The sequence below is a fragment of the Euleptes europaea genome, chromosome 2 (assembly GCF_029931775.1).
Source record: "Euleptes europaea isolate rEulEur1 chromosome 2, rEulEur1.hap1, whole genome shotgun sequence".
Lineage (NCBI taxonomy): Eukaryota > Metazoa > Chordata > Lepidosauria > Squamata > Sphaerodactylidae > Euleptes > Euleptes europaea.
The window spans coordinates 48,349,327-48,362,637 of NC_079313.1; the positions used below are offsets into that span (position 1 = coordinate 48,349,327).

At 42.5% G+C, this 13,311-nt stretch overlaps 1 protein-coding gene across 1 annotated transcript in view; it reads right to left on the minus strand.

The window, feature by feature from the left end:
- The window catches only part of BRDT (bromodomain testis associated), a 46,003-nt gene extending 34,248 nt beyond the window's left edge, over positions 1–11,755 (minus strand). The window contains exons 1-5 of the mRNA XM_056844745.1: positions 11,564–11,755; positions 8,989–9,126; positions 7,346–7,475; positions 5,378–5,511; positions 1,909–2,253 (exon numbers count right to left, since the gene is read on the minus strand). Of these exons, the coding sequence (XP_056700723.1) occupies positions 1,909–2,253; positions 5,378–5,511; positions 7,346–7,475; positions 8,989–9,126; positions 11,564–11,755 (939 nt within the window). The remainder of the gene's footprint in view (positions 1–1,908; positions 2,254–5,377; positions 5,512–7,345; positions 7,476–8,988; positions 9,127–11,563) is intronic.
- Between the last annotated feature and the right edge of the window lie 1,556 nt (positions 11,756–13,311).

Sequence of the window (13,311 nt, forward strand, 5' to 3'; positions counted from 1 at the left end):
TACTGTAGCTTAAAGTGTTTACTCCTTATTGTAGAATAACAACAATCAGGGTACATTTAGCAAAGGGACAGAGGACTGTGTGTATGCATCTTTATAACCTTGCTCGGTCTATTGCTGTGCAGAGTATGAGAGTGCACATTTTATTTTTAATGTTTCTTATTACTTTGAATGCTGGAAGTTTCTTCTCTGTTACCACAAAAAGGCCTACTTGAATACATTACTAAAAGGGTGACGGGGAAGGGAGGCAATTGGTCAGTAGATTGCTGGGTCCCTGGGAGTATACAAGTGCGGTAAGTTGTCCCTGCGAAGGCTAATTAGAGTGAAAGCAAGAGACATGGGCACTAGGTAGAACCTTTAAACGACAACATGGACAGAGTTCCAGCTCTCTTAAGGGGTAATACTCTAATAGACCAGTTGGTTGGCAGTGGAAATACCAGTGAGAAGCTTGGAACCCTTATAGGAGTCAGGTGGGCTCAGGAGAGTGATGTACCACCAAGTGGACACCCAGGATGGCTGCTGAGTGTCTCGACCTCTCAGAAGACCTAAACTGAAAGGACACTCACGGGCCAGCAGGGTGTACTGCAACAGCTTAGAAAAAGCATAATTCGCTAGCAGCAATAACGTACGCTAACAGAAGCAGAAGAAAATTCCCATGTGCGATTTAATATTGATAAGCATTTATGCAAATATGCGTACAGCATTCAAAACGCTTCACCTCTATTAGCTTGCAGCCCTTGCAACAGCCACGGAAGGTAGTTCATTATCATCCCCATATTACTGAGGGGAGGCCTCCTTGTGAGCTCTGGGCAGAACTGAGATTTGAACCAAGATTTCTGAGACTGAGCTCATTCCCATAGGCACTGTTAAAGCTTTTGGTCATTCTATCTGCTATTCTCAGAACAATTTCTCCTCTACCCTGCAATTTATCAAGCCATCTCCTTTCCCTTCTTTGGGTTGCTCCTCAAAAACACACCCATTTCTTCCCAATTTCTTTGATGCTTTCTGCCCATCCTAAGTGTTAGTCCCCAATTTCTCCTCTCCAACATTCTTTCAGATCCAAAATAAATTACAATTTCTCGGGCAGGGATTATGCTATTTCTACCCATTGTCTAGCCCACAATTCATTAGACATTCAGGGCTCTGCAAAGATTCTTTTATCTTGGCTATTGCTCCTACAAAGGCAGGATTATAGACCATGACTTTGAAGAGGGACTACAGAGAGGCAGAGAAGCACTTTCACCACCTCTTCTGGAAGTAGAAACTTTCATGGTCACAGCCACGACCCTGGCAACTGAGGCACCAGATGGAACTAGTGGTGTCAGGCAGATCTGGCCCAGAATGAACAAGCTGCCCTGTACCCCACAAGTAGGATAAAGCAGCCAATCTTTAATTATTCCATACTGTAAGGTCTGCCTCTTTTAGGGCTCAAATAGACGATATACCCAACACGTGTCATGTCACGAATGTACGACCACCCTTGCAGTCAGATGTAAATCCAGGGAACTCGCCTTAACAGCATTTGTTTGCTCAGTGCTGCAAGGGGAAAGAGGGAACTTCCAGTTTACCTCCTGCCTGCTTTTGGCAACAGAAATGGTAGTGGGGAAGCTTTTCATGCCTTTCTGTGGCTCCACAAGTCCCCCCCCCCCACGCACACATCATTTCTGCTGGTGGGGTGGGAGGGAAACCAGAAGCTCCTTTGCCCCCCTCATGGCACAAGCAAATGACCATTCCTTTTAAAGTTAGTTCACCCAGTGTATGTCTGGTCATATACCTGTGACCCGAAACGTGCTGTGTGTATTGTGTATTCAAGCCTTTAGAGACATTACTTTTCCACTTTTGAAGATCCCAAACCGAGATATTTTTTCATAACCTACCAGATTAGCACTCGCTATACCAAAGCCAACTTACTTTAATTCTTCCAAGATCCATTGGATGTTTAATAACCTCTTGATAGTCTTCAAGGCCCAAGACAGTAACCTCTACCGGTTTATAAAAAGGCCAAGCGTACGCTGCATGCTTTTTTGAGAACATTTCTAGAAGGATCTCATTACAGTATTTCAGCTGTGCTGTTAGCTTTATGTTTTTGATAGGCTCAGGAGGTTGCTGGGAGTCTGGCAAGTCTTGGTTTGCTGGAGACCCTTTGCACTCTTCTCTAGAGGAGATCTTTGTAATTTTGGGCTCACTGGAGGCTGGAGAGGATTCACTGCTTGCGGTGATTATTGCAGTAGTAGTATCAGCCTTTCTTTTCACACCCTTTTCAATACAGAAACACAGGGTTTAACAAAAGAAGCAATTACACAGAAAAATCCATTTCAGGAGCCTCCATAATAATAATAAAAAAAGGTAAAGGTAGTCCCCTGAGCAAGCACCGGTCATTACTGACCCATGGGGTGATGTCACATCCCGACATTTACTAGGCAGACTATGCTTACGGGGTGGTTTGCCATTGCCTTCCCCAGTCATCTACGCTTTACCCCCTGCAAGCCACGTACTAATTTTACCGACCTTGGAAGGAAGGAAGGCTGAGTCAACCTTGAGCCAGCTACCTGAAACCGACTCCGGTTGTGCGCAGAGCTTGGACTGCAGCACCGCAGCTTACCATTCTGCGCCATGGGGCTCCTACTCCGTAATAAGGGAGCCATAAAAATCAAGAAAGCATAGCCAATATCTGTTGAGGCTTTTTATCCAAACACTTTGAGTGGAGCTTAATTACAAACTGCATTATTTTCCCTAATGAGATGTCTTTAGTAATCATTTAGGATGCTGGGATTGGTGGGAAGCAGTTACTTATCTGTTGCAAGCATGAAGCCCACCCTCCCCAGCTTGCTCACCTGTTGGGTTCATGTTTTTCCAGACAGGAGCTATAGCTCAGTGGTTGAGCACCCGTTGCATGTGGAAGGAGCCAGGGTACCTAACAGTTAAATGATCTCTGGGTTGATTTATATTACAAAGTCCTCATATCCCCTGTGCCCTAGGACCTCTGTGCTCAGAACTTCATTCCTAGGTCACAGATCACAACTACCGCACATGAGGAAGTGGCCTTAAACCTTCCCCTCTCTATACAGTTTTTGTGACCAGAAACAGCCCCACTAGGGAAACGTATGGGTAGTCATCAGTCTGAAAGTCCTTGCGGTGGCCATGAGGACTTTAATGTGTGAATTGACTAATCTGAGCCAGGTAGGAGGCACTGGGAAAGACCTTTCTTTCTACCGGAGACCTCGGCATGCTACTTCCTGGTCAGAGATAACAATACTGAGTTAGCTGGAGCATAGTCTGAATTATGGTTGCCAGGTCCCTCTTCACCACCAGCAGGAGGTTTTTGGGGCAGAGCCTGAGGAGGGCGGGGTTTGGGGAGGGGAAGGACTTCAATTCCATAGAGTCCAATTGCCAAAGCGGCCATTTTCTCCAAGTGAATTGACCTCTATCAGCTGGAGATCAGTTGTAATAGCAGGAGATCTCTAGCTAGTACCTAGAGGTTGGCAACCCTAGTCTGAATTGGTATCAGCATATACGTTTAGGATCCTTTTAAAAACAAAACAAGTGTTAGAGGCCAAGCAGTCCCTACTATGTCAGTGCAGCAAGGAGAGTTTATCTAGCTTTTAAAGTGACTAACAGCAGCAAGGTAACCCATTACTACCTTACAGCCATACCCACAAATGTAACAGTTTCAGTAATGTTTATGTCATGAAAAAAACATTTTTCCTGCTGTGGGCGGGCGGCCGGGCGCCCCCCCCCCTGAAATATATGCAATGCTTGATTTCCATTCAAACGTAAACTTCTACAGATTGCACAACATAAAATGCATCATTTATAACAGCATATAAAACTGTACTATTTGGCACAGGTATAGAATTTAAAAGTACAAATAGCCTCATTTTCTGTAAGAAAAATTGCAAGCATACCCAATACTTGTGAAAGGGTTGCAAACTGTTGCACCCTATGCTGCCATAGCACATGTATCTTTATCACTTGCCATCTGAGAGTTAGGAGCAAACAAAAGAAAGTATTGTTTGGATGAGAACTCCCTCATAGGCCATTTATGCATGGGGAGATTGATTTGTCGCTCTCTAAATGCACATATTCCCCATCCGAGTTCTCAGAACTCTGCATGGGTGTTTATTGTTGAGTTTTGAGAATTTGGATGGGAAAAATGTGCATCCAGAGAGCGGCAAATCCAAGGCAAAACCTCCCACGCATAAATGGCCATAGAGTCACAACAGGTAGCGCATTCTCCCTCCCTGTTCATGCGATCCTGACTCCAAAGAACTGCGAGTGCTTCTCTGCAGGCCACTGAAGCCTGGCAGACCAGGCTGTTACCGCACTAGGTATTCCCAGTGATGTATCAAGAGTTTGAAAATGTTATAAAAAACATCGCTTTAAAAGGGTTTTTGGATGCCACGGCTAAAAAATGTTTGGAAGACGTCTTCACAGCTAAAGGGGCCAAACAAAGTGTGAACAGTATTTTTTATAACGTTTTCAAACTCTTGATACATTGCTGGGAATACCTAGTGCGGTAACGGCAGCAACAGGTGCAAACTATACCCTTTGCCTCCTCCCTGGTGGACACCTACTGATTTGGTGCCCCAGGCAACATCTTGGATGATGGATGGTGGGTCCTTGACTGCAGCTATATGCTTACCACTCAGCAGATAGGCTGTGAAAACGGCTGGATTGTACTGCTGTGAAGTTTATTTATCTTTATCACCTAGAAAGACCCTCGATCAGTTACGCAATAGTATCTTTAAAAAAACTTGAGAGGAGCACGCCTTCTTTCTGTACTCACTAGACTAGTTCGCAGTGAGGATTCTGTTCTGTTTACACCATGATGAAATACAAAACAAAGCCACAATCCATCTGCATGGCTGGATCTCCCAAGTGATCCCTGAAGAAATACTCTGGAACTAGAGAGATCACCAGGCCAGACATAATGCATTGCAGTAATCACATAGCACATTCATAGGTTTATCCAGATAATACGTTCTTTGTTTCCATGGCATGAGGACTATTGCAAACCAATTACTTCCTTGAAAACATGCCCTACTTTTCTCCCCTCTTCTTCCCCCATGCATTTGTCTTCAAATGTGTGTGTGTGTGTGTGTGTAAAGTGCCTTCAAGTCGCAGCCAACTTATGGTGACCCCTTTTGGGGTTTTCATGGCAAGAGACTAACAGAGGTGGTTTGCCAGTGCCTTCCTCTGCACAGCAACCCTGGTATTCCTTGGTGGTCTCCCATCCAAATACTAACCAGGGCTGACCCTGCTTAGCTTCTGAGATCTGACGAGATCAGGCTAGCCTGGGCCATCCAGGTCAAATATATAGATGGAAAATCAACTGCTTCCCCCATCCATTTGGGAATAACCATATTCAAAAGTAACTTACTGTTGTTACTGTTTCCGTAGCTGGCAGTACATTTGAGGATGGAGTTGCAGGTGAAGATTCAAGGATTTTTTGCTTTACTTTCTTAGGCTTTTTCGGTTTAGCTTGTGAGATTCCATTGTCGGGGAGGTCAGTACCTAATGAATGGCATTTAAGTTGCATTGTTGAAGGGCACCAAATATTTTAGTCTGAGGCAGACATACACATCACATGAAGCTCTGCAGTTAATTTTCTTGACTATCTTTAACAGATTTTTTTTTAATTGGCCTTCAGGGGAAAAGAGTTACAGACCTACTTGAATTGTGTAGTTTTTGCCCCGTCCCTTGCCTTCCAAGATTTTTTCTACCAACATGTATTGTATTGAAAGCCTCAAAGGTGAGGTCTTATTCATATGTGAGATCTTATTTCTAGCTGACTAACACTTAACATGTAACTATTGAATCCAGACAACCATACCCTGATGCAGTCGTCTGCACTGTTTGGCAGATGATGCCAGCAAAAGACTGGGCTTCCACAGCCTCCAATATTACACAGAAGAAAATGGAGACACCTCTGTCCATTTAACAGCATACCAAAAATCACGCCCCCCCCCTTTTAAACACTGAAAGCTTTTCACCAGCTGTACTGTGTATTTGTTTACCCTGCTTGTTCACAGGCTTCAGAAGTCTGGAATTCTAGTAAATAATTCATAAGTTTCAGGTTTTTTAAAAAAAATATATAGCCATGTTTAATAGAATGTTAAATCTTACAATAGATCGGACAATATTAATTATAAAATGGTTGTAACTCAGATGCACTCAGTTTTTACTGTCTGGGTTATGGAGGGATAGGGAGTTGAGCACAGGTCTCTTGTGTGCACACAGGCATTTTGTGAGTGCACATGAGGTTATATGCACATACACTTCAGTGCATGCATGTCAAGATAGATCACTGAGGGAAAGAACTTGCAGAGGGCTGGGTAAGAGTGCTGAAACTGAAGAACTCTAGTCTAGAGTATATGTGATTGTACAAAAAACACTTTAGTCATCTCAACATCTCCTCTAAAAATGCAGACACAGACAATTATTTTCCATAAGCAGGTGCCACAAAACAGGAATTATCCCTGGAATTCTATCATTCAAGTGACAATTGTTTCCAGGACTATTGTTTCCAGCGTTGCATACAATACTTCTACGATAATCTCATTATAAAAGGGCTTCACTATTCAGAGGTTAAATTTCACTTGATTGCAAGGATGCTCCAAGAATAGATTCACAGGCCCATGTTTTTCATACAACTGCATTTATCTTGCTAAAGTTGAGTAATATGAGACTTCCTGAGGCTGTAATAAGCACGTTACATATGAAGTACTCAGGAAAATCCAATATTTTGATAGGAAAAGCATGGATCCAAATGTACCCTGTTATTATGTTTGTATTGTTCTTCATAGTTATGACCTGTGTGTTACATGCCATCAAGTCATTACTGATCATGACCTTCAAAACACCCTATCATTAATGGCCTGGCTCAGGTCTTGCAAACGGAGAGCCGTGGCTCCCTTTATCGAGCCAATCCATCTCATGTTGGGTCGTCTTTTCCTAGCATCATTGACTTTTTCAGTGAATCTTGTCATACATTTTGGCTGTTTCTACCATCGTTTCCTTTGTAGTAAACTGGAGATGACTCTCTGGGTTAACTACTATAGGAAAATTTTAAGAACACTTTCAGCTAGAACCAGATTGGGATTTCACACACAGTTATCACAAGTTATCAACCCAGAGTTGCCAGCTTGGGGAAAGTGTAGCGTTGTTGTCCCGGCTGCAGTTCCACAAGAGAGCAGCATCAGCAATACCAGGTGGCTTGAGATCTTTAGGTGTTTGCAGTCAGATTTCTTTCCAGTGAGTAATATTTTACTGCAATGTTTTGACTAGTGCTATCATCTCTCTTCTAAAAATAATGGTTGCTTATGCAGCTACTCAAAGACTTTCTTACCATCTGTTTTTTTCCCTTTTCTTTTTCCTTTATTGACCACAACGACTTTCTCTTCTGGGGGCATCTGTGCAATTTTTTGCAAAAAGACTTTTTCTAGCGCCTGTGCCATGAAAACAATGTCATCACCAGGCTGCAAGAATAAGCATACTAATCAGCTGCTGCACCAAGACCCTTATGCTCATAACGCTAAAATGTGCCCAATATGTCACAACAGATAGATAGTCCATGCCTCCAGACCTGTGACTCCTTTTACTATAAAGGACCTACTCTGCTTTTAAAAAATTAATTGTTCCTTGTACATCCTACCTGCAGAATTGAAGACACCGATTTTTAACCACTTTATCCAATAGTAAAGTGGGTGGCATATGTCATTCATCAAAGCTGAAAAAACTGATAGGCCACCCACAGACAAGTTAGGGGTTTCTACAGACACTACTTTGGGAGACTTCCTAAAAAAGCAGAAAGATTTGACAGAAAATTGGCCAAAGGACTCCAACCCTGGACAGCCTGATGAAGACTAACCATGCTTCAAGAGGCTGATCTCAGATCGTAATAAATGAACTGAGATTGAGATGCTTCAAAAAGGCGTGGGTAGCTGAGAACAGTCGACGCTGAGGGGGAGCGAGGAAGAAGCTGGCTTTCTCAGGGCACTGAGTTTAAAGACCCCCAGAGGGGGAAATTTGGCGGTAGGGATTTCCAAGTGATACATTTCCTCCCCATTCCATCATGGACCCCCCCCCCCGCCTGCTCCTTCCGATAGTAAAAATCGCCCGCCCACCACCACCTCTCATTGCCAGCCAACCACTAAGAAACCAACTCTTTTGGAAACCTCTGCTTACCTAGAGGAAAGCCTAGCGGTACAGAAAAATATGGGCTCCCCCCACCCTCACACCAAAATGAGGAATTCTTCTAAAGAAGCAGAATGAGAGAGCTGCACGTGAGTTTTCTCTTCATGTTGCTTTTGGGCCCTGGCAACATGATGGCAGAGCATAGCTTCACTCCACTCAGTGATGTTAGGATGAATGGAAGCAAGCAGTCTGCATACTGCTTCCAGACTAAGGGGGCAGGGAAACTGCCCTACAGAGCCAAGGTTGGAGGGAAGTCTCTCACCTACACTCCAACCTCAGTGCTTTGGGGCAAATTTCCTTTGAGGCACAATTTCCAAGATTTGTGGCTCAAAATGGACAGATGCAATCAATCAGCTTCATCAAACCACAATAGGGATGCCAGCCTCCAGGTGGGACCCGAGGATCCTCCGGAATTACAGCTCATCTGCAGACTACAGACATCAGTTCCCCTGAAGAAAATGGATGTTTTGGAGGTTGGACTCTGGGCATTGTACCCCACTAAGGTCCCTCTCCTCCCCAGGCTCCATTCCCAAATCTCCAGGAGTTTCCCAACCTGGATCTGGCAACCTTACCCCCATCCCCCACCGGTGGCCAGGGATAACCTGGCAACCCTAAGTCTAGGAAATGCAGCACTACAGGGAGATTACCCTAAACTCTTGGAACATATGCAAGTATTTGGGGGGGGGGGGAACAAGGCAAGAGGTTGAAAAGATCCCATTCTCTACCCTACCACAATGATATAATCCAAACTGATCACTTTAAAGAAATTTTAATTTGCATGTTTCAAGTACATACCTTGTTATACAGATAACAATTTGAAAACATAGTTTTAAAGTTTTCGATACACTCAGCAGCACATGTGTAATAGCTGTGTTCCAGACGCTTCTGAATTGTATTCAAGTCCATTGGTTTCGTAATAATTTTATAATAATCCTGTTTGGGAAGGATTTTAAAAAGAAAAATGGGACATATGAGAACTGTGAGAGTAAAGTGAATTAACAAATACTTTCTTCGGATGTAGATAACCTACTATAGTATTCACACAAAAAAGTTGCCCTATTTAAAATGCATTTAATTCCAACTTCAACCAGAAGGAATAAAATGACCAAGATATTACATGTATGCAGGTGAAAAGTTGCATTTCTATGGCCAAATTCTTAATATATGCCATCTATCAGTAATCCTTCCCCTTCCAACACTTCTTGAACTGAGCAGGCACAAAAGTTGTGGCCCATAAAAGAGTGGCTAACCTAACAGCAGCAAATAAGTTTGAACGGAGGCGAGATTTGAACCAAGGATTCTTTTCACCACCAATTTTTTTTTGCCGTCAAATCACATCTGACTTATGGCGGCCCCTGGTGGGGTTTTCAAGGAAAGAGCTGGTCAGAGGTGGTTTGCCATTGCTTGCCTCCGCGTCACGACCCAGGCATTCCTTGGAGGTCTCCCATCCAAATACTTGCCAGGGTCAACCCTGTTTGGCTTCTAAGATCTGATGAGATCAGGCTAGCCCAGGCTATCTAGGTCATATTACACCAGCTCTACAGAAGAGAGGAAAGGACTTCTCTAGGAGATGAGTGCTTTTCTTCCTTGAACAAACAGCATTTTTTAAATAGCATTCAGAATTTAACAGTAGAGATGCTTCTTAAGAATTTTAGTGGCTAATTATAATTAATGCACTTGTGGGAAAGTGAGAATAGAAGTGGTCTAACAGTGAGTCATTACAGAGCCATTATAGAGCCATTTAGGGCTGTTCATAGTGGCACCCTAAATTGCCATTCGTATCTACAATGGAACATTCATGCTCTTTCCTGCAAGCATTATTGAATCCAGGTTCTCAAGCAGATTGTGGGTGGAGGAAGGATATGTGGAAAAAGGAACTTCCAACCCGCTTCCCCCATATACATGCACAAATGTTAGCAGAAGTTTATAAGCCAAAATTGATGCTATAATGTTCTTACATGGAATAAATTTTAAGTGGCTACCTCAGAAATTGAAGAGGCAGAACTGGCCCAGGGCTGCTGCCTAGTTCTGCAACTGCACTGAGTAAATGACCTCTAATATTAACCTCAAGTGACAAGTTTCTTTTGAGATCCAACACCAGAAATGCAATGTGACAGTCACTTTGAAAGCACTTTTGGACAAACTGACCACTTGAGTTTGTCAAGAAAACAGAAACATGTCCAAAGGGTTTAATTTTCACTGGATACCCAAAGCCAAAGAATGAATTTTGTGATGGAGAGTCCTAAAGAGGAAGCATGAATATTCCAGCTAGTTTACGGAATAGACCTAAGAGAAAAGCTGAGAACATTGGCCAATGTTGACTATCAGTTATGACTAGTGATCTTTAAGCAGCTAATTGGAAGATTCATGAATTGGAACTTTAATTGAGAGGGGAATTTTAAAATCAGCAACCTCAAAATGAAAATTGAAGGAACAAAGCTAGAGGCTAATTTTTAAAATTTTTGTCTCTTTAATCCTGGTGAGTTAGCATAATAGAGAATTTGAAAGAGAAAGGTAAAAAAGAAAGAGGTAGTTCTCGCTTATTAACCTCCAAAGAGGCGCTTGTATGTGCCTAGATCACACACGGTTTGATCCTCCTCCTAGCAAAATATCAACCAAAATATGCTCTCAAGTGCTCCAATGAACTACAGGAGGAATTATAATTTGTGTATTTACAGCTATTTGCCAGATAACCATGAACTACCAGCTCTAATTATAATATAGGAATGTGTGACACAGCCAGATGGAGAGGGATTTAATTAACAGCTGCTGGACAACAATAATAAGGGTAGAAAACTTATTTCTCAAGGAATTCTGTGATACCTTCTTTAAAATACTGTTGTGTTTCTGACGTGTGGGTCTAATAATGAACAAAAAGCTGGATGATCCTCCAACTATGAGTTACACAATTTTAATTTTTTGTTTATTATTTCAGTCCTCCTTTGGTATCTTAGCAAAGCACCTACATTAAGATTTTTATGTCAGTGTTACTGCACATAAAAATTGTTTTAACCATTTGCTGAATAGAGATAAAAGCAGGAAAAATATCCCTCCATATAAAACGCACAAGGGCAGATTAGTTATTCTTCAGAGGATCTCAACACTAACAAGGAATATATTCCAAGGAATATGGGAATATGTATATTAAAGACAGACTCCCCAAATAGCTAAACAGGAGTACTTAATAAGGTTTGCCTTTTTGTGACCACAGCTATAAAAGAAGCCAGAGATTTGTGAAAAAGAAAGGCAAGTACCCTTGCATGACAAGAGCTTCATACGTGAAAACAGATGGCCCGTCAAGATACATTTTCTTTGTTTTCCTTAAAAATGGTTAAGGTTTCTGTAAAATGAAAGATGGCAGTGCTCTTACTGGAAGTTTCAGACCCGCAGCATCCACTGGCTGATGAAATGGCCAGGAAAAGTTATGTCTCCACATGGCTTTCATAACTACCCTCTGCAAGTATTGAAGCTGATTGGTCCAACAACCAGTTCCTTGGGTATTGATGTATTTTGGAGGAGGGGGATTGACAGTTGCCATATGTTGTTGATTTGGGGCAGTCATCTTTTCTCTGCGAAGCGTCCGTAGCTTTGGATCTCAGAGTCTTCGTCAAACAATCTGTAAAGGAAAGTATTTGGAAGAGATACATTGATTCATTCTGTGACTTTATTCCAGAAAGACAGTGCTTTTTAAGGAGTTGAAAACTACTTGAAAGAGGCACACACATTTCTTTTGGACTAATATTTTCTTTCAAAGACATTTTTGAAACCATACTAGAGATGACAGTGGGATGTATGTATGAGGAGCAACCCCATTTCCAAATCATCTTTAACCATCTGGGGGAAAGTAGTGGGATGTATGTATGAGGAGCAACCCCATTTCCAAATCATCTTTAACCATCTGGGGGAAAGTAGTATCTTTCTCTCTCTACATAAAAGCATGAATGAAGTCATGCTGCCAACAACTGATCCACATTAAGCAAGCATGGTGCACTGGTGCCCTATGGGATATCCAAGGTCAGAAGCATATGGGGTGGTGTCTGCAACAGTAGCTAGAGGAAGGATTACCAATTAGACATGGTGCTTTTGAATGCTTGCAAATTATATTTACTTACATGGGTATAAACACACAAGTTATTTGCTAAGGGATGAAATAAAATGCCTAGGTACACACCCTTAGCCAGATTAAATAACTTTTTAATCTTCTAGGCTTCACAACAGTCTTCCCAACTGCCATAGAATCTTCCATTCTAGACTGGCTTTTGAAGCTGAAGTTAAGAGCTACTCATGAATATACTCTTCCCTAAGCCATTTCTCTGCTACTCATCTTCAACTCACTACACTATCTGTACCAAAAAGAAATGCTGCATTCTGCTATATGCTTGAACATAACCTCAGGATGAGCATACCACAATGGCTCCTTGCCATTGGACCACAGTGCAGGGAATCCGTTCTTCTGTCGGTGATAGTAGTTTATAGGGAAGCTTGAGCACTTGGTTCATTCATGGCACTAATATTTAATATATGCGTGTGTGTGCCTTCAAGTCACAGCTAACTTATGGTGACCCTGTAGGGTTTTCAAGGCAAGGGACGTTCAGAGGTGGTTTGCCATTGCCTGCCTCTGTGCGGGCTGAGAGAGTTCTGAGAGAACTGTGACTGGCCCAAGGTCACCCAGCAGGCTTCATGTGGAGGAGTGGGGAATCAAACCCGGTTCTCCAGATTAGTCTGCCACTTTTAACCACTACACCATGCTGGCTCTCAATATAATATATAGGAGAGGAAATATGAATCAGAGCCTCACTGATTGCAAATACGACTTCTCTGGCTGCTCTAAGCCACAGTATGGGGAAAGGCAGGCACAATACAGGCACCAGTCATTTTACCCACTGGAACGTAAAGCAACCCACTTTCAGGGAAATTATGCAGAGAGGAATCGTTCACATCCCCTTTCCCATTGTTACAGCTGCAATCAATATTGAGCCTCTCCATGGCTGTTTTTAGGGTGAAACATCCCTTGTAGTCCAATCACAAAACTCCAGCATTATGTGCTATTTAGCCCTGATAAACAAAACATGCTACACTTTCCGTGGTATAATGGGTATACCATTCTTTGCAATGGTA